Source organism: Macaca thibetana, chromosome 7 (assembly GCF_024542745.1).
Source record: "Macaca thibetana thibetana isolate TM-01 chromosome 7, ASM2454274v1, whole genome shotgun sequence".
NCBI classification, from domain to species: Eukaryota; Metazoa; Chordata; class Mammalia; order Primates; family Cercopithecidae; genus Macaca; species Macaca thibetana.
The window spans coordinates 88983113-89009089 of record NC_065584.1 but is presented as its reverse complement, the minus strand read 5'-3'; the positions used below and the strand labels follow the sequence as shown (position 1 = coordinate 89009089).

The 25977-nt window shown below is 47.9% G+C and overlaps 1 protein-coding gene across 3 annotated transcripts in view; it reads right to left on the bottom strand.

Moving 5' to 3' along the window:
* Nucleotides 1-25977, bottom strand: part of PCSK6 (proprotein convertase subtilisin/kexin type 6) — a 187555-nt gene that overhangs the window by 72795 nt on the left and 88783 nt on the right. For all 3 annotated transcript variants that reach the window (XM_050799221.1, XM_050799222.1, XM_050799223.1), the window contains exons 7-11: nucleotides 24035-24207; nucleotides 18851-19063; nucleotides 15076-15176; nucleotides 10019-10122; nucleotides 7460-7577 (exon numbers count right to left, since the gene is read on the bottom strand). In XM_050799221.1, coding sequence (XP_050655178.1) covers nucleotides 7460-7577; nucleotides 10019-10122; nucleotides 15076-15176; nucleotides 18851-19063; nucleotides 24035-24207 — 709 coding nt within the window. The remainder of the gene's footprint in view (nucleotides 1-7459; nucleotides 7578-10018; nucleotides 10123-15075; nucleotides 15177-18850; nucleotides 19064-24034; nucleotides 24208-25977) is intronic.

The window sequence follows — 25977 nt, the reverse complement described above, 5'->3', positions numbered from 1 at the left end:
ACTTGCTAATGGGAGTGAGTGGAGCGGCAAGAGTTAATTGGGACAGACTTGCTAAATAAAGCAATAGGAAAGCCAGCAGGTCTGTCAGAGGGCACAGAGTGCCTTTGTGAGGGTGGCAAGAGGCTTCTAAGTCACTTCTCAGACCTGTGTTCCAGGATGCATGCTTTCAACAAGATGGCCTTTAGGCTCTGAGGTAAGCTGCTTCATTCTATCTATGGGCTTCCTTATTCATATGGGTTTAGCCTGAGAATTTTCCTCAGATGAAATTACTTTTTTTTTTTTTTTGAGATGGAGTCTCACTCTGTCCCCAGGCTGGAGTGCAGTGGGGCAACCTCGGCTCACTGTAACCTCTGCCTCCTGGGTTCAAGCAATTCTCCTGCCTCAGACTCCTGAGTAGCTGGGATTACAGGCCCGCGCCACCATGCCTGGCCAATTTTTGTATTTTTGTATTTTTAATAGAGACAGGGTTTCCCCATGTTGGCCAGGCTGGTCTCGAACTCCTGACCTTAGAAGATCCACTGGTCTCGGCCTCCCAAAGTGCTGGGATTACAGGCGTGAGTCACTGCGCCTGGCCAAAATTACGTTTGATGATCAAACCATAGCACATCACTTAGGCGAGAAATAAAATTTAACTAAAAAAAAAAAAAGCTAATCCAGTACATTAACTTACACAATGCTGTCCACAATTAATTGGGCCATAAGGTGCTTTAATATGTAATGCTTAAATTTATAGCATACTTTTTCTTCTATATTAAATGAGGGGACTGAATTAGCTGGCTTTAAAGATGCCTTCCAATTCTAACAGTCTACAATTCAACCTGAAGGGGAGTAAAAAAGACAATAAAATATACAGTCAATCCTCATTACTCACAGATGCTGTATTTGCATATTCACCTAGTGGCTAACATTTATTTGTATCCCCCAAACCAACACTTGTGGCACTTTGGTGTCACGTGTATCAGATGTGTGCAGAGTGGTAAGATATGAGTCTTACCCTCAACAAGCACACTCCCAGCTGAGGTCAAACAAGGCAACATTGCCTGTTGGTGCAGCTCTCATACCGTAAACAAGTGTCCATTTCCAGCCAGGTGTGGTGGCTCACGGCTGTAATCCCAGAACTTTGAGAGGCTGAGGTGGGCAGATCACTGGAGGTCAGGAGTTTGAGACCAGCCTGGCCAACATGGCGAAAGCCCATCTCTACTAAAAATACAAAATTAGCCAGGTGTGGTGGCATGTGCCTATCATCCCAGCTACTCAGGAGGATGAGGCAAGACCATTGCTTGAACCTGGGAGGCGGAGGTTGCAGTGAGCCGAGATCACGCCACTGCATTCCAGCCTGGGTAACGGAGTAAGACTCCATCTCAAATAAAAACAAGTGTCTGTTTCACAGTGTATTTAGTGCCACATTTTTCACAGTTTGGTGCTGTTTTTTGTTTTTTAGAGACAGGGTCTCACTCTGTCACCCAAGCTGGAGTACAGTGGTGCAATCCTAGCTCACTAGAGCCTTGAACTCCTGGGCTCAAGTGATCCTCCCACCTCAGCCTCCCAAGTAGCTGGGACTACAGGTGCAAACCACCATGCCTAGCTCTGTGCTTTTCTGTTGGTGAATTCACTGTTTGAAATGGCCCCAAGTGCAGTGCTGAAGCACTGTCTAGTATCACTAAGCATGAGAAAGCTGAGATGTGCCTTAAGGAGAAAACATATGTGTAAGACAAGCTTTGTTCCAGCAATGAGGGCTAGTGCTGTCATCTGTGAGTCTAAAGTTAATGAATAAATAATCTATGTTAAATAAGCTTCCTTTAAACACATACACATAAAACAGGGTCTGTATTGATAGGCTGGCAAAAATGTGACCAGAGGCTCACAGGAACTTAACCCTGTATCTCTCCTAGGAACAATGCTTCAGTATTTGCTAATTCAGTGTTCGTGGTGACCTTGTAGAACAGTACTATGAATAGGGAGAATCAACTGTATTCAAATTCAAATCCTAATTTTAGAACTAAGTAACCTTTACAATCTGGGGGAAACAAGTTTGCTTCAAAACTAAGCCAGGAAGGGCAAGGGCTGCAGGAACACAGCCAGCTGGTTAAGTTTGCTGGCAGCTACAAGGGGTACCAGGAGGCAGGAAAAATGTTGTGGGCCCAGTATGGTTACCCCCAGGGCAGGACTGCACAGCACCACAGGTTTTCTGAGGATACCCAGGCATGCTGTATATAACAATGGCCCAAGAGGAGAAACCAGAAGTAAGGGCCTCCTGTGGTACTCAGGTATGCACAGAGGTCAAATGCCCTGGAGGGAGAGGCTGGGTAAGGTGAGGAGGGGATGTGAGAGTGGCAGAAATCTGCATAGTTCTGAGACAACTCAAAGAAGGGAAGGGCTTTTGGCTTCCTAAAAAGATGTCAAATCAGGCTGTGTGCTTGAGTACAGCAGGGAGCTGGGCTGACCTGTGTCTGATCCACACAGGCACTCCATCAGACCGCTGGGCTCCTGGCCTCACCTGCTTGCCTAGCTGACCTGCCGCAGTTGAGCCACCAGCAGCTGTGCTCTTAGGCACTGGCACCTGGCCAAGGCTGGAGGAACCTCTAGGCAGCCAGGGTCAGGGTACTTTATCATCCCTGCAGGTGGTGTGCCCAGCTAGCTCCTGGCACAGAAGTCAAGGAGGTGAGGTCTTCTAACGGGTGGGCAGGTTGCTCTACTTGGCTCGGTATTGCCTGAGTTCCTACTGAGAGGGGCAAGGTGGACTCTGGAGACAAGCAGCCTGCGGTAGCAGTTCAACCCTGCAGCACCCCAACTCTGGGCCTAAGTTCCTAACTCCTTTGTGCCTCCATTTCTTCCTCTATAAAATGGGGATAAAGATAGCACTATAACCTCGTATGTTTATTGGGGATTTTTATGTAAAGTGCTTAGAGCAATGCCTGGCACACAGTAAGTGCCTTTATAATCACAATCCATTATCTCTCATCCACAGCCATATGTCTTTATAAATAGAGTTGTTTTAAAATGACCACCATATGCAGTCTAGTTTAACGAAATTCCAGAAAAGTAGGTAATATGTGGATAATCCAGAGTTAATTCCTGAACATCTATAAAAAGATTATCTGCTTTACAGATAATCCTTGATAGTCAAAGCAATGCATTGGCTTTCGGGTCTGAAGTGTCTTGTGTGGGTGTGAGTGTGTGAGAGAGTTCTTTAAAAGACAGGTCAAACTAAACTGTAAGCTCTGTCTGGACAGTAACCTTCTAAACCAGCAAAAACTAAAGATGTGCAGGTAAGTTCTTATTGCTTTGTGTTGGCTTAAAAGACCCTGTTGTTGTGGTCTTCCCAGCATGGAGGTGGGAGTCATGCATATCACAAATTGTTTCCCAGGTGCCTGGATTTTCAAAGCAGTGACAGAAGTACTGGCTAGAAAAATCAAGAGTTAAATAGAATATTTAATATTTGGGCCTCTATTTCATTCGTTGGAATAATACTAAGCTTAATTTTCTTTTTCATTGAAAGAAAAGCTATAAAAATATCAACTTTATCCCTCTATTTAATACACACAGATTTTAAAATCATTTTGCACAGGCAGATGCCACTGGTCATGATCCTATGTACTGATCCTATGTACCTTTGTTTAATTGACAAAGGTTCTAAACAGACGGAAACCATTTGTGCCCAGGAGTAGGTCACATGCCTCTGGTCTACGAGTTTGATGATCACAACAGAGGCCCAGGCACAGCTTGCACTTTCATCCAGTGCTATCCTGGAGGACACTAGCTTTTGCTAACAGTAGCTGTCATTCAGTTCAAGTGATTTCCTCTTGCCTCTGCATGTAGATTTAGCATTTCCTGAAAGCTGCCTATGATGGGCCCTACCCCATGTGGGCTCCTACAGAGGTGGTTCAGACATCACTACCTCGGTTCTGGGGCTCAGATTGTTCTAGGGGAGGGTAAACACCAGGCAGTAAAGAGACTGCCAAGCACAATCCCATGGTGCCTCGGAGCAGGGGGCCTGGCTCCTTGATTCTCACCCAGGCCCAGCCCTACCTGAGGTCCCCTCTCTCCTCATTTTCTCCACCCTTCCAGGGACTTCTTCTTATCTTTCAGGTGGATCCAGACAGAGACAGGCTCAAACCCCACAGTCCCCAAATGTGCAATGTCCAGATGAGAAATGCCAGAGTATCACTTGGGGTCCCCTTTTGGCTAGTCCTTTTCACACCATAGATGGCCTTTTTTTAAGTGACGGAGCTGCCTCCTGAAGGGACTGCATCTGGTGGGTCTGGCATCGTGGCCCCAGCTCCTTCCTCTGCAGCCCTCACTGTGCTGTGCTGATGGCCTTTCTGTGCCTTTGGGCCTGAGCATGACTCAGGGGCAGGCAGGGGCTGTGATGCCAGCCACTGGGGCAGCGATGGAGACAGCAGCTCAGCAGGGGGACACCATGGCTGATGAGGCACGAGCTCTGTGCAGTCATCTGGGGGCACTGGATGCGATGCTAGTCTGGGAGCACAGGCTGGGTGCACAGGAGGGATGTGCAGAAGGGGTGGCCCATTTGGCTCTTCCTGTCAGTCATTGCCACGAGGACAGTCTCCCTGAACCATGATCACATCCCAGCCCAGGGCTGGGGGTAGAGAGAGGTGCCCGGGATATTCGTTCCTGCCCCTGTGCGTGACCAGAGGGGTGGACATGTGAACACCCCAGCCCCTCTCCCTCAGGACCATGGGTGACATTACCATAAACCTGGCAGGTGTGGACATATGACCCATCTAGAGGACTCCTGTACTTAACATCCAGTGAACACAGTTGTCTGACCTTTGGTCACACCAGGGTAGCATCCTCTCCTGTTCAAGAGAAAAGACAGTCACCATATCCCACGCAGTGCACACAGATGCACAAGACATGGGTGTATAAAGAGGCATACACACCCCTTCTCTGTCTTCCCTCTTGTTCTGCTCTTCACCACGGGAAGCAGCTGAGGGCAGGTTCAGGACATTCAGAAAGTCCTAGGATTCCACCATGAGAGGAAGAAACCAGAATGAGGCCAAGAGAGTAGACAGCTGGACACAGAAATGTGCGTGGAGAGGGGGCAGTTAGAAGAAGATGGGAAAACGGCTGTGTGGGAACACTTCCTTTTCATTTTCAGCCACGTGATCCTAGCAGCTGGGAACCCTGATGGGGAAAACTTGCATAGCCGTGGGGATATTCGCAGCTCAGGTGCAGATGACCCCGACAGGCAGGCAGGCAGGCAGGTTCAGGGGCAGAGCTGGCTGGAGCTCCCTGCCAGGAGGGGAGACCCACCGGTGGATGTGAGGCATCAAACTCTGCTTGGTAACGCCACTCTCTCTGGAGACCCTTATGTCCTCTGCAACAACCACGTTACGGACTTAAGCAAGTGGTTTGATAAGCAAGCGGTGTGAGACGGTAGGCTGGCTGAATATTCCAGAAAGAGTCTGAAACTGCTAAAGGTAAAGATGACTTTTCTTTAGAAACAGAAGTCTGATTCTTCTCCTCTCTTGGAGTTTGGAGGGTCCTTACTTTCCTCAAAGGACAGGAACAATGTTACACTGTATGTTACGGCGGGTTCCCTCAACCCGTGCTGTCTAGACTCCGTGTGCTTTCACTTAAAAAACAAAATAAAATAAAAATAAAAACAACCACTCGCCACCTAGGCACCACTCTGCCATCTTAAAACGATTTCTGGCAGGAGAAGAATGCTTCATTCAGGAGCCGCCCTGACGGGGACACCGGCGGAGGCGCCGGGGCAGAGGGCAGCCCCCGGGTCAGCAACCAGACCCAGGAGCCCACCTCCCTCACCTAGCCTTTGAGGGTCCAGGCCGCAGGCATTTTCCAACAAACAAAGACAGAGAAGGCACAACCTCCTTTATCTCAGAGACTCTCCCCCTTTTTTCAAATTTGACAGTCTAAGGCTCCTCAGAGAAATTGATGCCTTAAGAAGTCAAGACTGAGGCTTGTCGGGTGGCCGGCTGACTGTTGGGGCCTGGAGTGATCCCTCAGCCGTCCGTGTGCAATTAGCCATTGGAGAAAAAGGTAATTTTTCAAAAGATCCCTCTGTGGCTGTTCATCCAGCTGCTCAGCCAACACATACTCTCTGCATTCCTACCATATGCAAGCCTTCCACCAGAAACATTTTCCTCAACTATTTGTGGCAAAAGAGTGTATTATAAGAGTAGAAGCATATTCAAGGAAGAGGCATCTAGAGAGTGATCTGTATTTGCTGATAAAGCAACATACCATTCTTTATCATTGCATCACTTCTTTTTCAAACACACGTTTTCCAAATGGAACAAGTAGTTATGGGAAAAATGCACTCCATTCTGTATCAGATACAAGGCCCAGAGAAACACCGTTCTCCTTAAAAGAACCGCTGTGATGGCAGAATTGGAATAATCTGATTTCCTCTCCTAGTTGGGTAGGGTTCTTGCTTTCTGATTTACCTTATGGCTGATTTTTTTTAAAAATAAAAATTTTGGCCAGGCATGGTGGCTCATGTCTGTAATCCCAGCACTTTGGGAGGCTGAGGTGGGTGGATCACCTGAGGTCAGACCAGCCTGGCCAACATGGTAAAACCTTGTCTCTCCTAAAAATACAAAAAAATTAGCTGGGCGTGGTGGCGAGAGCCTGTAATCCCAGCTACTCAGGGGGCTGGGAGGATGGCTTGAACCCAGGAGGCGGAGGTTGCAATGAGCCAGGATCATGCCACTGTACTCTGGCCTGGGCAACAAGAGCAAAACTCGGTCTCAATCGATCAATCAATCAATCAATGAACAAACATAACAGATTTAGAAAAACTCCAAAGAGCAATTCTGGGTGTGCCCTGCTCATGGGAGAGAGATGAAGCCAAGGCCCTTCTGCTCAAGCCTTGTTAAAAAAATCCCAGTGCTTAAGTCTGAAGAAGGTTGTACAGGGCCAGATAAAAGCCACACAAAGCTGCTTTGACTGTGAATAATAAGCAGTACTCCCACAACCCACAGCAGAGAAGGGGCTGACCCAGCCGCTCCTGCTCAGGCCAGGTGGATTCACATTGCAGGCTCCCAGGGCTGGTTAGGCTGGGCTGGGGCTACAGCTCCAACCTCTAGCAGGTGGTGACAGAAAGGACACTTGTGGCTACTCCTCATTTCACCCTTCTGGCAGGAGCAGATCCCTGACTCGGTCTGATATGCTAAACATGGGTAAGAATTTCCAATACTAGGCTGAGCGATCAGGCTGAGGAACTGACCCCCTGTCATGGAGCAAACTGCTACGGAAGGGGAAGAGGCCTCAAAACAGTGGTGGCTTAAGAAGTGATTCCTTTCCCAGCTGTACGATCCACAGGAGAAAATGCAGACATGTGCAGGCATGCACCGTGCACATGCACATGTGCACAGAATGCATGTGTAAACACCTCCAGCCACACCTTACAGCAGAGTCAGCTCCAAACCCACATGCCTGAGAAGTCACTGATAACACAGCAGAGCCTTACCTGGGTCTCTTGTCCGAGGCGGCCACACACATGTGCTGCGATGGCACCGCTGTCCACTTCTTTGCCTCCACAACGAGAGCTTCTGCGTCCACCAAACCAAATCCATAGAAATGGCTAACTGAAAAGACAGGCTCATCAGAGCCAGGCTCTCCTGCCTTGCCCAGGAAGGGAGCAAGGCTGGCTCTTGCATCTGCTGGGCCCCATGGAGGACAGATGGACTATAACACTCGAGGTCTCCTCGGGGTCCCAGGCTGCAGGACAGGTCCCTCTGAGGGTTGCTCAAAGGTCCCAGCTGCTTCTCTCTCTCTGAACCCAACTCCTTCTGTTTAATTTAGGAGTGTGGGTCAGGAAGCATGTCCCGTTTTGGTACAGAGAAGAAGTGCTGAGAAGGTCTAGGACCTCTTTTTTTGAGACAAGGACAGGTTTCTTTACATTAAAAGGGCTTGTCAGCGTCTATGCTCCCTGAATCTTAGACCAGACAAGAGAAACAAAATCTGAGACCTCTTGGTTCACACAATTACCACGTGCCCAAAATGCAGTAACACAAGGCTGTGCTTATCTTTTTTGCCATTTTCTTTCCCTGCTGAGTTCCCAGAGCGTTCCGGGAAAGCAGCATGGCACAGCACAGAGACAGGCTTGCGAACTGGCCCAGTCTAGTATTTAATTTGGCCAGGGCAGGGGATTTTCAAAGTTTAAGAGGCAAGGTCAAGAACTAGATGCAATCTATTTTCCTATTTAATTAGGCCAAAATTGAAATGTAGGTCAGCTCTTGTTACAGCACACCACTACCACCAACATTCCCGCAAAACGAAGATCAACTGGGCCCAATCAATGGCCTCCTTATTAAAAGGAATGTCCCTTGGCACTTAGGGTAACTATGCTTGACCTGTATTTTACAGATAGTAGTATCAGACTTGGTGTCAAATTAGTTAGACCTGAGCTTCAGAAAAAGTTAAAAAAAACAAAAATTCCTCCCTAACATAAATACTATGGCCAAATGAAATACTTTTCAGTATACCTGATAAGAAGTCAGGTACACAGGTCGGGCACAGTGGCTCATGCCTGTAATCACAGCACTTTGGGAAGCCAAGGCAGGTGGATCATGAGGTCAGAAATTCGAGATCAGCCTGGCCAACATGGTGAAACCCCATCTCTACTAAAAATACAAAAATTAGCTGGGCATGGTGGCGGGTACCTGTAATTCCAGCTACTCAGGAGGGATTACTTGAAGGAAAATTGTTTGAACACAGGAGGCAAAGGTTGCAGTGAGCCGAGATTGTGCCATTGCACTCCAGCTTGGGTGACAAGGCGAGACTCCGTCTCAAAAAAAAAAAAAAAAAAAAAAGAAAAGAAAAAAAAGAAGTCAGGCAAACAAAGCCAGTGGCACTGTCCTATAATTACCTGCTTCAAAGGCTGCAGATAGTTGGTTTAATCAAGCCCTGACCACGGGTTGATTTCATGGTACCTAGGTCTGTACCAGGCTCGGCTGAGGGTAGAGGCCCCACTGTCCTATGATTTATTTCTATAACATAGGGGCTGGCCAACAGAAGTTTTATAGTTAGAAAGTAACTTACAAAACTATCTCATTGTCCTCATTGTACAGATGAGGAAACTGAAGGCAAGTTTCAAAATCACAGAGCTACTCAGGGCTAAGGATGCAAGTTGCCCTTAGGTGGCACACAAACAAACAACATTTATTTTAATAATTATGGATTTGTTTTAATGCACATTAGAAAAAATACATAACTATATATCAAACCTATGATTAACTAGATATAGTAGAACTTCCTTTTTTTTTTTTTTTTGAGAAGGAGTCTCGCTCTGTCGCCCAGGTTGGAGTGCAGTGACTGGATCTCAGCTCACTGCAAGCTCCGCTTTCCGGGTTTACGCCATTCTCCTGCCTCAGCCTCCCGAGTAGCTGGGACTACAGGCGCCTGCTACCTTGCCCAGCTAGTTTTTTGTATTTTTTAGTAGAGACGGGGTTTCACCGTGTAGGCCAGGATGGTCTCGATCTCCTGACCTCGTGATCCGCCCGTCTCGGCCTCCCAAAGTGCTGGGATTACAGGCTTGAGCCACCGCGCCCGGCCAGAACTTCCTTTTAAAATACAATTCTTTATGTCAAAAAAAAAATAGTGAGGGCAGTAATTTTTGTTTTAAGAGATGGAGTCCTGCTGTGTTGTCCAGGCTAGACTCAAATTCCTGGGCTCAGGCAATCCTCCTGCCTCAACTTCCCTAGTAGCTGGGACTATAGGCACACATCATTGCTACTGGCTTAAAGAGAACTATGAGTAAATATTGGTATAGGTGGTGTCGAGGTGTGGCAAAAGTTATAAAGTTTAGGAGACCCTAGACTCTTGTGACCTGAGGGTTCTTCCATAATGTCAGTGTGAGCTTCCAGGATACTTTTCTTAAATAGCTGTGCATGTGTTTAAACTCTTGTGACACACAATTAATAATAACAATTAATGCTATTTGGAGATTCCTTTTAAGGAATTCATAACACCTCTTCCTATACATTCCAGGATCACCCAGTGGTCCACTAGAATGTCATTGCCGCACCTTTATGACCCGCGCCGTTCACTTTCCAGTCACTCGCTTTCAGGTGGGCCGGCCGGGATGTCTTCACTAGCAGGTGCTGGACGTCCCTCCAGGTTAACTGGCCGCTGCAATGACACAACACACCCTAGAGTCCATAGAGATCAACAACAGCAGCAACACAAGCCACTCAGAGGTAGGAGGTCGGGAGCCGACCCATGGCTGAACTTGAGCAAGCCCCTCAGGCTAAGGATTGCATTCCTTGGCAAGGGTTTATTTCACCATCTCTTTGTAAACAAGTTTCCAGCAACTAAATCCCAAGGAGAAAAAAGGTTCAATGGGTGACCTAAAATTCATAAGCATTAAAAGCCTAGCCTTGCTGCCAAGCTCTGCTTGAGTTTACACAGAGCCATATGGGAAATTCTGAAAATACATATAATAGTAAATGTTTATCAACTACTTGGGGCTATTCTTCACCATAATAAGCAAATACTACAGTGCCTAAGAGTACGTTCAAACCATGATTGGCCGAGATTCCATCCTGTGTGGACCCACTGGCTGCAGATAATAATTCAAAATTTTAGTATATGATTCTAAATTTATAAGATATTCACTTTGGGGAAGTAGAAACATTTCATCAAAAGAATATAACATGCCACTAATGTAAGTAAATACACAGATGATTTTTAAAAAAATTCTAAGACATATGTGCTCACCCTTGCTTTTTGTGTGTGAGACAGGGTCTCGCCCTGTTACCCAGGCTGCAGTGCTGTGGTGTGATCTTGGTTTGCTGCAACCTCAACCTTCTGGGCTCAAACAATCTTCCTACCTCAGCCTCCCAAGTGGCTGGGACTACAGGTGTGCACCACCACACCTGGCTAATTTTTACATTTTTTGTAGAGACGAGGTCTTGCTATGTTGCCCAGGCTAGTCTCAAATTTGTGGGTTCAAGCAATCCTCCTGCTTTGGCTTCCCAAAGTGTTAGGATTACAGGTGTGATCCACCACACCTGACCCACCTTTTTTTTTTTTTTTTTTTTTTCTAACACCTCTGAAATCCAGATCCATCTTATGATCTGATACCTCTTATAAGCCCCTTTGCCCACAGCAACCAGGAATGGGTTACACTGCCTGGAGGTGCTGAACTTGGTCCTGTCTATTCACAGTGTCATTTTCAGGTCTAAATAACTCTCAGCCTAAAAGAACTCTTCAATAGTTACAAAAATTCTAAGAGATATGGATGTATTGTACAATTGGCAGCACTTCTGGTTTCTGTGGTACATAAAAAGGGGGCATCTTACAACTTTATGGCATCTTGGATTCGATGAAACATAGTGTGAGAGTAGTATAAAATAAGAGCATTGTTCCTTTCTTCTAATCAGTATTAATTGCTATGGAATCTGGATATTTGAACATACAAGCTTTCTGCAAGGCTGCTTTTAAACATGGTAAAGATAACACCTACATGTGATCAGTAATAAAAGGAATGTATTTTTGCCCTATCAAACAGCTGAGTGAAAAGAAAGATGTATGGGCTCATGGTTCCAGCCCCAATTTGACAGATAAATACTTATGGATCTTTTATTCCTTTTTTAGTCGATTAAATGGATGCCTATCTAGGACTTTCCACTCAATCAGAAAATTAACCAAGAATAAATGAGCATCTCTCGAGTCCAAGGCTCTCAACTCCCTAATATCACAAACACATACTCTTTCTTTCCAGACCATCTTCCCAGGGCTCATCGGGATGGAGGTGACCAGAAGCACAAGCCCCAGGCTTGTCTTTGGTGCGTGTTTACTAGGAATGCACGCCATGCCACATGTGCTGCTGCAGCTGAGGGGGACTGGGGACGCAGAAGAGAGAGTGCTGAAGTGCCCAGCTGCCTCGCCCTCCCCGATGGAGCCTGCTCGGATGTCACAGGTATCTCTCCAGTGGCCCACTCTGTGTATGGGTGTGTGAAGATGTATAAAACACAAAATTTACCATTTCAACCATTTGTAAATGTACAGCTCAGTAGCACTAAGTACATTCACATTGCTCTGCTACCGCCACATCCATCTCCAGAACTTCTCACCACCCCCAAATTGAAACTCTGTCCCATGGGACACTCAGTCCCCATTGCTCCCCTTCTCCAGCCCCTGACAGCCACCATGCTACTTTCTGTCTCTATGAGTTTGATGGCTCCAGGTCCTCATGTAAGTGGAACAACACAGGATTTGTCTTATTTCCCTTAGCACAATGTCGTTGAGGGACCTTATCATAATCTGTATCAGAATCTCCTTCCTTTCAAGGCTGAATGATATTCCATGGTGTGTACAGAGCACACTTCACTTATCTCGTCCTCCATCATGGACACTCGGGTTGCTCCCACCTTTCAGCTGTTGTGAACCATGCTGCCATGAACATGGCTGTGCCAATATCTACCCAAGTCCCTGCTTTCAATTCTGGATATACACTCACAAGTGAGATTGCTGGATCGTCTGGGGAGTCTGTTTAATTTTTTTAAGGAAGTGCTATACTGTTTTCTATGGCGGCTGCTCTGTACACTTCCACCCTTTGCCCCCTCTTTGCCTGTTTTCCTACGAGAAGCTCACCCATGGCATTAAGTCTTGGGGTACACCCCTTCCCTGGGCTCACACTCTCCAGGCTCCAGCTCTGGCCTCCCCTGATTTCTCCAATGTGTTCTTGCTGCTCCTGGCTGGTCACTGGCTTCCTTGCTGTCTCTCCCCATCCATGTCTGGTGGCCCAGTCTCCAGGCCTTTCCCTGCCAGGCACACCTGTTCTCCTCCTGCATCCACTGGCCTTCCTGCAGCCCACACGCCAACCTCACTGTTAGGGGAGGATTCTGAGGCCTCAAGTAGCCCATGGCCACGCACCCTGGTGGAGAGGTCACAGGTGCAGGCTTTGGAATTTAGACAGTGCTGACATGGCCACACCCCATGCTGCCCGTGCAACCTGGCAAGTTACTGCTGTGTGTCAGCACAGCCTACTCAAAGACGGCTATAGCCAGTCCTCCTGGAAATCTTGAATTTAGGTGCCGGGAAGTATGACCTTTGGAGTGGAGGACAGAATGGGTCCAGGGAGTGAGAAAATTTGGAACCATTTTCTTATGAAAAAATCTATTCTATTCTTGACTCTAGTAATAAAATCACAAATATAACTGCACGGAAAATATGTCTAAGAGATGATGTTGAAAATGTTTTTTGATGAAGAAGGGATGTTTGAAAAGTACCAAGACTGTCCCAAAACCATTGGACTCCCTTTGCGGAATTCCAACACGTGTGGGTCTTCCTTCATTCTGGCTGCACACTGTCTGGGGGCCCTCCCCAGACTCTTAGGGAGCATCTCTACCCAGAACCATCTGGCTTTGCCCCAGTTCCTTCCACAGCAGTACTGAACAGAGACAGAAGGCAGTCCTGAGGCCAACCAGAACAGGCGAGAGCTATCCCAAGCTGCAGATCTGCTCAACACAGGCTTTCAAATCCCCAGACATCAACTGTTCCTTCCCTGACCAATCCTGTAGGTGTAAAATGCTTTAGATTGACATTGTTCCAAATGATGTTTGCCTGATTCGCCACCTGCATGTTTCAGAGGAGGAGCTAAAATGATGAGGAAGATGACCGTCTGAGCTTTCATGTGCCCACTGACCAAGTTTAAGGGGACAACATGTCCCGAAGCAGGGTTTGTTTTCTATTTAGCTCTTTGCATGTTTCCAATAAGGAATGGAGGAAAATACAGTGCAAGGAAGGGTAGAGTATGCAAATTTGAGTTTCCACACAAACAAGTAATTACTTAGAATTTTTAAAAAGAGGCTCAGGACACAGAAGCTAACATTTTGGCCTGGAAATTAAAAATATCAAACTGTTTCTTCGTTAAATTGGTAGCATTTGAGTGTTATGCTCAGTTTGTCTTGTGCAAATCCACATGCAAACATACGTAATTACAAGCATTTAGGCATCCCAACCATTCTTTTTGAGTTATTTAAAAACTCATCTACAACAGATGGCTACTGCAGAGGGCTAGTTTGTTCTCTGCCAGTTGTGATGACTAAAGTACAATTTGGTTTTGACCCTATGATTGCATGTGCAGTTAACTTGCTTTTCTGTCTGAACCAACGACACATACACAACTCAAGAGTTTTTCTTGATTGTCAATTTACAAGTGAAAGTTCCTAAAAAGAAGCTAAAGCAACCTACAGTGTGATCTTGGTGTGAGGTGCAGAATCAGAGGCAGGCCTTGGGCTCTGGCCCAACCAGCCCCCGTGTCCTACAAAAGGTAGGAGACTTGGGCTTTAAGGAAGAAACCACTTCACGCCCATCAGGATGGCCTAAAAGAAGGAAGGAAATTTTGATACGTACTACAAATGGGTGAACCTTAAAGACATTATGTTAAGTGAAATAAGCCAGGCACCAAAGGACAAATCCTGTGTGATTCCACTTACATGAGGCACCTAAAGTAGTCAAATTCATAGAGACAGAAAGTAGAATGGTGGTTGCCAGAGGCTAAGGTGGGGGTCAATGGGGAGTGTTATAGGCTGAACTATGTCCGCTCCAAAATTTATTCATTGAAGTCTTAGACCCCAGTACCTCAGAATATGATTATATTTGGAGATAAAGCCTTTAAAAAGGAAATTAACATAAAATGAGATTATTAGGGTGGGCCCTAATCCAATACGACCAGTGTCCTTATAAAAAGATGACACAGCAGAAGGGGAGAAGTCAGCTTTCTGCAAGCCAAGAAGACACCAATCCTGCTGACACCTTGATCCAGGAATTCCAGGCTCCAGAACTTTGAGAAACTAAATTTCTATTGTTTGAGCTGCCCAGTCCGTGGGACTCTGTTACGGCAGCCTGAGCTGACTAACCTGGGCAGCTGTAGGTAGGGCTGCAGGCATAGGGTTTCAGCCTGGGAAGAAGACACAGCTCTGGGGGAGGGATGGTGGAACAGGGCGCACAACTCAGCAAATGTGCTTAATGCCACTGAGCTGTCCACTTCAACATGGTGAAAATGGCAAATGTTATATGTATTTTACCACAATATGAACTTTTTCTTTTTTAAAAAAAAGGAAAGTGGGAACTTACTTTGCTTCTAGAGCCAAGGCGATGATGCCAGCCACCATGGGGGCAGAGACTGAGGTCCCGGTGTGGCCATCGGTACAGCGCTGACGCAGATCGGTGGTGACCTGGGGAGAGACAAGCACAGTGAGGCGGTGATGGCAGACAGGCTAATTCACTCTCTGGAGAAGGCAAGGCTACTTCAGGTGCCACTAACTGGCAAGCGTGACCCTGGGTCCCAGGAACAAATAAGGTGTTAGGCAAATGCATCTCTCAGCAACCACAGGTTTCCACAACATCTGGTGCTCCCTGCTAAATCACTTTGCAGGAAGACAGATAGGGACAAGGAGGCCAGCTGGGAGCACAGACCATAAGCTTTGATAATAATAGATCAGCTGGTTCCCTCTCTACTGCAGAAGCTCATGTGGAAAAAATGGTAAAACAACATGAAACCAAGAAGCACCCCACAAGTCCTCCTCCCTGGGTCTGCTGGACTTTGTGCCCTGTCACCAACACCCAAGAATACCCATGGCAAGACCATCAGAGTCCACACTAGTGACCCCTAAGTCACCCCCTGACTTCAGAGCAGCTAGAGGTACCCAGGTGGCTGAGAGAGTTTCTGCCTTTAGCCAGCAGGTCATAAGTAGGGTCCTCCACCAGGATGTCCTTCTGAAGAAGCAGATCAACCTGGCGTGTTCTTGACCTCCCAAGGCCGGCTGCGCAGGGCAATAAGGCAGGCACTGCTAGCTGGGGGCTCTGCCTGCCCTCCTCGGAGGCACTGGTCCAGGCTAGGTGTGGGATGGAGTCTGGACCTCACTACCGCTCGGGCTGACGTGTATCTCCCTTTGGACTGAAAGGGGAAGCAGGTGCTGGGGGTTCAGCCTGTGTGGGTTCAGCTGTGCTAGGTGGGATTGTGGCCCCCATCATCTTTGTCCCCTGGTGTTATTCCGATGAGCTTTGCAGATGGAGTTAAGGTTGGTAGCCAGCCAGCCTTAAAGCAGGAAGATGATCCTGGATTCTCTGAGTAGACCTGGTGCCACCACAGGGCCCTTCACCTTGGAAGAGGAAGGCAGCAAGGCTGTCAGAGAGAGGAAGCATTAGGACTAGACCCACTGCTGCTGGCATTGAAGAGGGCGTTGAGGAGCAAGCCAAAGAATGTGGGTGGCCTCTAGAGGCTGAGAATGGGCCCCAGCTGACAGCCAACAAGGAAACGGGAAATTCAGTCCCAGAACCACAGGGACCTGAGTTTTGCCAACGCTGCCAACAGCCCAAGTGGGCAAGGAAACAGACTCTCCCTGGAGCCTCCAGAAGGAACCACAGCCCTGCCAGCACCTTGGCCTCGGCCTCGCAAGACTCAAAGCAGAGACTCGGTTGAAACTCCTGGACTTCTGGCCTACAGGACCATGAGATATCAATTTGTGCTGTTTTAAGCTGCTAAGTTTGCGATAATTTGTTACGGCAGGAATAGGAAAGTCACACCCACCCACCACAGGGCTCCAGTAGCCGATTTGCCTAAACTTTGAGAATCAGTTTCACAGTGAGAGCAATGCAGATCCTCTTCCAAACTCAGCACCTTCCTTGCACACGTTTTAGCTGGGCCAACAACTGTCTAGGGAAGTGGGGGTCTGGCCTGTGTCACACACACAGGAAGATTCGACAGGAATGCCAACAGAGACTAGCTTCCTCCTTGCTTGTTTCAGTGGGGCCAGGATACCTCAACATGGGGAGGGCAGCTGAGGGCATGGGAAAAGGGACAAGAATGCCCCCTCTCTGAGCCCAGCATCTTCATATGCAAATGGACACCATGATATAGATTTCAGGGGTTCTCGGCAGATCACAGCTGGGCACCTGAACATTCTTGTGCTTGGTAAATGGTGGCCAGGAGGAGAAACTAGGGTGGCTGGGCAGGAGGCCATGCTCCCAAGAGCATGTGAGGCTCACAGCTGGTTCTCCAGCGTCAGAGAAGGTGGTCTTGGGGAGTGAACAGAGGGGCCTACCCTGGAAGTGATGGCTGAACCAAGGTGGACAGCCCCTCCTGAGTCCTAGGGCTATGCCTGGGATACAGCTCCTGTTCAGTGAATGAACATACCCTCCTGTTCTGGTGAGAGATGCTTTCTTTAGGTTTTACTCCTCTATAAAGAGTCATGTCTCACCATGGGACCTCCCTCGCTCCAGGTGTGCACCTGTTCACATTCCCCAGACTCAGAGGGACAGAGAATGCAGGGGGACAGGGTTGTGATTGCCATTAAAGTCCTGCTGAATGCTGGGACTGTGATACGTCGACTGTCCTGAGCAGCACTCGTCTCCCTGGAGTATGTCTAAGAGGACTCAGAGCAAAACCTGGGCTCTGGTAGAGCTGAAAATAACACTGTTCATACTGTCAGAGCAGACTTCCCGGGCAGCGACCAAGACAAAGTATGTTTTCCCTTTTACCCCTCTCCAAACTATGCCCTTCTTACCCACATACTATTGCTCATGGAAGAGAATTTAAAAAGAAAGAAAGCAAGAAAATCAAAGCATTTTATAGCCAAGGCATATGCACATGCATGGCATACGAACATACATGCTGACGTGATTCGTGCTGCAAATAAAGCTGCAAGTCCTGCTTCCAGGGTTGACAGACACCATCCTGCCTGCACGCAGTCCATGTTATAAACTGTCCCATAACTTAGCGAATTCGAACTTGCATCCATTCGGCCAGCAAGACTATGTTGGGTTTTGGCACAAGTGTCTGTCTAATAAGACCCCAGCAAGTCTGGGCTCAAAGGAGCTGGATTTCTACGTAAACAGGACACCATTCAGCATCTCAGCTGCCCGTCCCAGGGGTGCGTACTCGGGCAGAAAAGGAAAATAACAAAGTAATACCTTAGTTAACCAGCCCAAGTCGCTACCAGGCTGGTGACGGAACGATGGCAGCTGACCTTTCGCCGCTGCGGAGCAAAGCACAGAACAGGAAGCCCGTATGCTCCCACAGAAAAGTGTAAAAATAAATTTGCGAATAACTTCTCAAGATGTGGTTGAGCAGCCAGAGAAATGAAAAGATGCTAGTGAGCTTTAAAATTTAACCATGTCTGGCCAGCTCCATGGTCTCATTTTCAAAATGTCTACAAGTCAACTTAATGACTGTGCATTTCAATTCTGCATTAATTTGAACTGGAAACCCTCCCTTCCTCCTGTTTTTTTTTTTTTTTTTTTTGTTTAAGTAGGAAAGTATGTAGGGAAAGAAAAAGCATAAATTCTACTGGAGTACTAAAACAGTTACCTTTTAAAAGATAAATCATGCTTATGTTCACTTAAGTGAGTGGAACAGACAGAAACCACTGCTCGACTTAAAAGTGTCCAGGAAAAGTATTTCTGTAGCAACAGAATGCCTAGAAAAACTCTTGGATTTCTAGAATGTCTCAGTATAAAACCAAGTCTTTCTCTTACTCTATTGTACATGCTGGAACTGGATGGGTTCATTGGATTCCAAGAGATGTGACCACAGAATTTCAGAGTTAAAACAAGACATCATGAGAAGGAACCTCATTCTTAAATAATATTTTTAGATCTCTAAAACCAGAGAGGGGTTTAATTGCTATTTCTGTGCAAAGATTAGAAAGCCAGTGTCCGAGGAAGGCTGCCAAGGGACTGGGGTTTACCTCGAGGCTCAAATTGTTTGCCGATGGGTGAGGCTGGGACCCTGGGATCCAGAATAATCTGGCCTCAATCTAACCCATATTTCTGAGAAAGGGAGAAGAAACTCATTCCCAGAGGGCTGAAGCACACACTGTAAGCACTCCAACTTGCCAGGAGAACTTACGATTTTTCGCTCATAAAAGGCTCCGCTGCTGTAGGTGGTCGCCAGGGTGGAGGCGCACTCTTCCAGGTACCAGGGCTTGTAGCCATTCTCGGTGGCGCTGCTGACGGAGATGGTGTAGATGCTGTTGGTGTAGCCATCACACGAGCAGTAGTCTCCCTCTCTCCCACCGTTCCCAGATGCCCAGACGAAAATGGAGCCCAGGCCCTGCCGGCCCTAGAGGGAACAAGAGGAACAAGGCTTAGCCCCGCAGCCAGAACCTCGTAGGGTGGGTCTCACCCCCGACCTAGAGTCCCATCTCCCAAATGTTCCTTCAAAGGGGATAAGAAGGGTGCGTTCAGACCATCTGGATACTGCTGAGAGCATGGTTTTGGGGGCTGTTTCGATTTTAATGGTGTGCTTTTGCCTGTGGCAGCAGCCCTAAAATTGCAGAATCACAGGCTCATAAGGGGGAAAGCGGCCAGAAAGACTCCTCTGTTCCTCACAGGAAAATCCAGGGTCCCAACACAAGCTGCTCGATTCCACAGCCATGCCTATCATTTCCATTATAATGACCTAGGATCAAAGAGACCTAGCAGTGCTGCAAATAACACTGAGATTACAGATGATGGTGGAATTTATAACTTTAATTTTTCTGGGTTGAAAGAGCTGGTCTGGTGGGGAAAAGAATGATTTTTCTGGAAAACATACTTGAAGAAGTACCCTTCTTGCATAGTGAGAGGGATAGGACCATGAACTCTGGGTGAAGACAGAATAGGTGAAAAGGGTTATGTCCAGGAAGCTGGTAGCAGCTTGTGGGTGTCCTGTCAGAGCTCCCCATGGTCTCTGCTGTGGGTAAGTATCAGGGTGGTCTGATTTACATCACTAGCCAAGGGCCTCATTTGTGTGTAGGTTTTCTTTCCTTTTTTTTTTTTTTTTTGAGACAGGGGTCTTACCCAGGCTGGTCTGGAACTCCTGGGCTCAGGCGATCCTCCTGCCTCAGCCTTCAGGGTAGCTGTGCTTACAGAAGTGCGCTGCCATGCCCAGCTGTGCACCGGTGTACATTGTTAAGAACGTACACACAAAAGCAAGCAAGTCTTTGAAAGACAGCAGCTGGTCAGGGCAGATTCCTGAAGCTCTGCTCTATCCCATACCCACAGGATGGATGATTTCTGACCACACTGAGAATCATTCCAGCCACAAATACCAGCTAAAGATTAGCGAGTGGAAGACTGAACTGACCAATATAGTCCAGATGGCTGGATGGGCTGGTGGTACACAGCTGGCCCGAGAGCAGGGCCAGCATCCACTTCCACGGGAAACTGGAGCCACTAGCTGGCTACCACATCTCTACTGAGGACCCTCCTTCCCAAACAAATGCAGGAAATTTATACTTATGGTCAACAATTGGCCAATTTAAAGATAACTTGCACCCCAATTCTGCAATCCCCATAGAGCCAAATTGAAGTCTGCTGCTGACCAAACATGTCACACTCACTTTCGGAGCACAATGACTGGACCTGCCTGCTCTGTACACTCACGCCATGGAGGTTTGTAAACCAAGGAGACTCCAGCTCCAACTTGAAGCTCCCAAGAAAGCCCACAGGAAAGTTCTTGAAGCCCACGCAGCCCCGCTGCTTAAGGCTGCCTTGTCCACTCTGCTTTCTGCATCCGCAAGGTGAACCTTGTCTGAGTGGCCAAGAGCTCAACAGAAAGGTCACTCCCAGAAAAGCTAACCTTCTGAGAAGAAGGCACAAAGAGCTCAGGAAGGTGGTGTGTGTGTGTGCATGTGATTACATGCAGGAAGAGATTCAGCTGAAGCCGGTTTAAAGCAACTACAATGCAAATCAAAAGGTATTTAACCCATCAGAGCCTCTCCTTATTCCAGGTGAGAATTAGTCCTAGACACTGCCACTCCTAACTCCCCACCCCACTTGAAATGACTCATAAAATGTCCTTTTGCAAGGTGGAGCATGCAACCTTACTGTTCCAGGAGCAGAGAGAATGGCCAAAAACAGTGCTCCCCAAACTTGAATGTGCACACCCTGGAGTCACCTGGGAACCCTGTTACAATGCAGACTTGCACCCCAAAGTCCAGGGTGGGCCTGAGAGTGTGCATCCCTAATGAGGTCCCAGAGGATGTCAGTGCTGCTGGCTCTGGACCCCACTTTGAATACCAAGAGCCTAAAATGCTCAAGGTTTGCATTTACAGCATGCACCATGCATTTATTATGAGACCAACCCACCCTCATAGGTGTCAACGTATCAACAACCTTTCCCCTCCTTAAAACGGTTTCCAGGAAGGAGACATGGAAATGAGGTGAGGAAACAGTCAGATCTGAGGAGTGTAGAGATGTTTTAACTGTCTCTGAAGACTTTATTTTCATTTCCCAGATCTTCCAGTGGCTTCATGGGAGCCATGGGACAGAAGCTGTAGGGGACATTTCAACCCTAGCCGTGAACTTGCACTTCTTTTCAGTAAACTCACAACTTCAACCCAATCAAATCGTATTTCAGAGTCTTCCCTGGGGAGGGAAAGCTCATTTCATGAGCTCAGAAGCACTGCTACTGAGGGCTAGCAAACACCGGCTACCTGGAGGCGGCCAGTGTCTTTAGCCACAGCAATGTCTAATCGCCCTTCTGAATAACCAGGTGTGAGAGGAGTAAGGCTTCCTAAGGACCAACATTAAACAGATCTTTATGCCAAGTTACAGCTTCTGCAGTCTCCCACCACCAGACCACATCATCTACCAAAGATAAAGTCGGATTTTACAGAAGATTGTAGGTGACAAATAGGGCCACAAGGGGGAAAAACAGATGGGGGAATGTGGTTTGGTTTGAGATCATCAAATTTCTAGGAGGATTTTCAGTGACAGATTGAGACAGGTGCAATTTAAGTTTCTCTGTATGACATATTTTACTTCCAAATGACGAAAAAAAAAAAAATCAAATGACCTCAGTATTTCACGAAACTGTGACAAGGATGAGGGGAAACCACATGGTCCCCTCTGCAACTTTCCCACTCCCCTGACAGCTGGATGAAACCAACACTGCTCAGAACTCAGAATGCAAAGATCCCTCTGCAGCTCCAACCTCCCCAAGCCGCGCACAGGCTCAGTGAACCAGACAGCCCAAACGATCACTGCCAAACCACCAGGACCCCTCCTGGAGAGAGGGTGCCTCATCCTAGGAGCTCCATCTTTGGAAATCATCCCATAGAAATGACAGACGCTCCGCAGTAACCCCATCCAAAGCAATATGTTCTATGCAGGAAATGCCATCTCCAGCTTACCCACCCTCTCCGAAGCTTAAATTTAGCTTAATTTTTAGGATGTCTCGTTTGTCATCAAGACGGAGATCCAAGCGATCCAGTGAGTTGGGGCTGGGAGCCAAGTAATGGAAGGGTGATTTATGTATTCGGCAGTTCTTGGTGGATAGCAGCTGACTTGGTCATACCTGAGTCTGCCAGCACTCACTTGGCCCAGCCTCGGGCCTGGCTTGAGGGCTCAGCAGCCTGATTGAAGCTGCCTTGGTGTTTTCTTGGAGGAATGGAGACAAAGGAAGCTGTCCAGTGTCACAAGGATGCACACTAGGTCCCGTGCTGTGTGCGTGCATGTGTGTGTCTACACTGCCCCTCTTCCTTAATTTTCCTTCTCACATTGAGTGTCTGGGTGAGTACTAAACTTGGAGGGACATGGGGGTAGATACCCCGTATTTGGTCATTGGTTTCTCAGGCATTCAAGCCCTGAGTGGTTGGGGGGTGGGGGCAGTAGAGGAGGAAGCTTCTGTCTCACACTTGCAGAATGACACCAAGTCCTTCAGAGGAGGTGCAGGCGGGTGCAGCTGGCAGGAGGTAGAAGATGCAGTGTAGGCCTGATGCCCGGGAAAGGTAAGAAGTGGAAGAAACTCCAGGTTTCAGCAGGGCAGCAGGGCAGCAAGGCAGCAGGCCTGGGGGGTCTTCTAAGAGAAAAATGCTCATCCCCATAAGAGGAAAGTAATAGATAGTGACCAAACTCAATGCACCCAGGAAAGCAATCAAATGATATTACTTAGAGAAAGGAAATCATGAACACAGTTTAAAAACAGATTCCTCCTCTGTGGGACAGGACTCGGGGGTGGGCACAGAGAGGCAGAGAAAGACTGTTTGCAATATAATCTCTTCCTATTATCTCACTGACTTATTAGCTGTTTATGAGCCACTGTGTAATCACTATGCATGGGTTATAATACGACGAGAACTTTAAAAATATTTTAAATGATATAAATTTAATGGGCTTGACTCCTGCCACCACCTCCCCATTCTCCCATCCCCCACAGGAGAAGTCAGAGAAGCCTGGACTTCCTGCTGGAACTCCCTGTCCCCACTCCATACAACAGTCACTGACCACACATTGAACTTTGGGCTGGGGCCTGTTCAGCCACCCAGGGCCTCCTGGAAGCTGACCACAGCTCTGTCTGCCTGCTCCAAGAAGCTGTTCTCACCCAGAAATCTGCCTTGCCACCCTGCTTGTAAGAACTGGCTCATCTGCAGCCACCCCCTCCCCCTTCCTCAGCCTTCCTGACACACAAGGATCCGGAACCAAAGACCACAGAGTGGCTGGCGGGTGGCCTCGCAGGAGCCTGCCAGCCTCCCCTTGGCCCATCAGCAGAGAAGCATCTTTGCTCTGCCTAGCCCCTTGTGAGGTTCTCCTGGAGAAGTTCGAATTGGGCTGGGCTGTGTGCTGGTAGGGGACACCCTGACCACTGCTTCCTGCTGCAGTGCGGCCTGGGTGAGTACATACCCCGCGATGAATGCAGAAAGTTCCACGGCTGGGTGTTTCTAAGGGCAGGTGGGCCGAGGCCCCTGCATAGTCCAAGTAACAGGCCAGGGGAGCTGCCTTGGACCCCTGTCACCCACCTGTGTACCCCCTTCAGCCAGGGATAGGTAAACTCCAAGGCAGAGAGGGTCGTGCTAGCAGTGACCACCTGGTTGTCACTGGAACAACTGTTCTGGAACAAGGCAAAAACACTTCTGCTCTCATTGGTAAAGAGCCACTTCTCAGACTCCCCAAGTGACTCCTCCACACTGGCCCTGGCACCTGGCACAGCAGAGTCTTCCCAGTCTGGTTTCAGGGCTGTGGCCAGTGTCACTCTGGTATTTAATTGTTAAAAATGTTTACTGTCACCCTTGTCCCAGAGTGCTCCCTTGTAGCCCTGGGTTACTCACACCTTTTTAATGCCATACTCGAAAGCCTGCTTAGCCAGTCGGCCGGGCCCATCCACCGTCTTCCCATCGTCGTCTGGCCCCCAGCTGGCACTGTAAATGTCGATGTAGTTGGGTCTGATGCCCAGCGACTTTGCCTCGACCACATCTGTGACGTCGCCATCCAGCATGCGGATGCCTGAAAGCACAGAGGAGGCTCAATGTCGGCACCCAGCGCTCCGGGCACACAGCGACCGGAACCCGGGCCCAGGAAACTCAGACAAGGACACTGTATCACAGAGTCCCTCCCCAGCAGGGACTGTTCCCTGTCATTTTGCAAAACTGGCTCCTCTTCTCCATGCTGGCTGATGTGAAAGAATTAAAATGACAACTCAGGCCAGGGCAACAAAAGAAACCAAGCTACTTCCTAAAGAGAGAGTTTAGTTTCCCTCAGTGCTATGATGTCCTGCTGGTATCTAACAATGCATATTTCTGTTTCTTATTTTAAAAAACAAGAACTATTATAATAATAATAATTATTACTTTGAGACAGAGTCTCACTCAGTCACCCAGGCTGGAGGGCAGTGGTGCAATCTTGGCTCAAAGCAACCTCCACCTCCCGGGTTCAAGTGATTCTCCTGCCTCAGCCTCCCGAGTAGCTGGGACTACAGGCACACACCACCATGCCCGGCTAACTTTTTTATTTTTAATAGAGACAGGATTTGGCCATGTTGGCCAGGCTGGTCTCGAAAAGTTCCACGACCTCAAGTGATCCACCTGCCTCAAACTCCCAAAGTGCTGGGATTACAGGTGTGAGACACCACTGCCAGCTAAAACGCACATTTCTATAATGGAACTCCAGAGCCTCTTCAACTCTCCCAGCTGTTGAGAGTTCACATCTGTTTCTCTTTCCTTTATAATTCTACTCTGACGTACAACTTACGATGTACCAAATAATGAGGTTTCAACCTGGAAGACAGAGGCCTCCACTCTAGGTTATAATGGAAGGGACTGGGGTCTTGGACTTCGCTGGCCAGCTCATCTCAATTTGGGTTTGGGATCTATGTTCCCTGGAGGGGTCTTTAGAGGTGGGGAGTCCAGCTTCCTCAAGAGCACCCCAAAAAGAGAGGGGTGAGGGGCTCCCACAAGTCTCTCCCAATGCCTGCCATCCCAGCCAGGGGCCTCACTTCTTGCCTCATACTTCGCATCTGCCTTTATCACTGGTTGCCCTCTGCAGCCAGAAAGTCGCCCAAACAACAGTGCCTCCCCCAGAGAAGGCATCTGAGAAAGGCCTAGCATGAAACGGGGAAGCAGAGGGGTAATGACGGCCACGGACACACTCTTCCTGGATTCTAGTAGATACAGAAAGTTGACTTCTCTGGGGCTCCGGGAATCTTGCCACCCGAACCTGGGTCAGCTCTCTTCACGGCCACTTGACACCCACAACTCCCCGCTTAGAGGCCCCTGGGAGCCCCTCACCCACGGGGCCCAGCTCTGTGTGTGTGATGACCATGCCTTCATCAAGACAAATTCTAAATCTTAGAGCTATTTAAGACGCAATGGAAAAGAGGACTTCTTCTGATTATAAGAATAGTATATGCTCTTGCCCAAACTTTGGGAAATAGAGAAATAAGCAAAAGTATTTTGGCTATTTTCTTTTCTTTTTTCGTTTTAGAGATGGGGTCTCATTCTGCCACCCAGGCTGGAATGCAATGACACAGATCATAGCTCACTGCAGCCTCGAACACCTAGGCTCAAGCAATCATCCCACCTCAGCCTCCCAAGCAGCTAGGACCACAGGTACACACCACTGCACCTGGCTGGTTATTTTCTTCTAGTCTTTTTCTTTGCCCTCTAGCATACACCTTCTTTCCAAATCCTTTTTTTCCCCTACTGAGCTTTATACAGAGCATTCCCCTGTGCCATTAAAGACTCTTCCAAGGCTTAGTGGCTGCAGCTCCCTGCCACC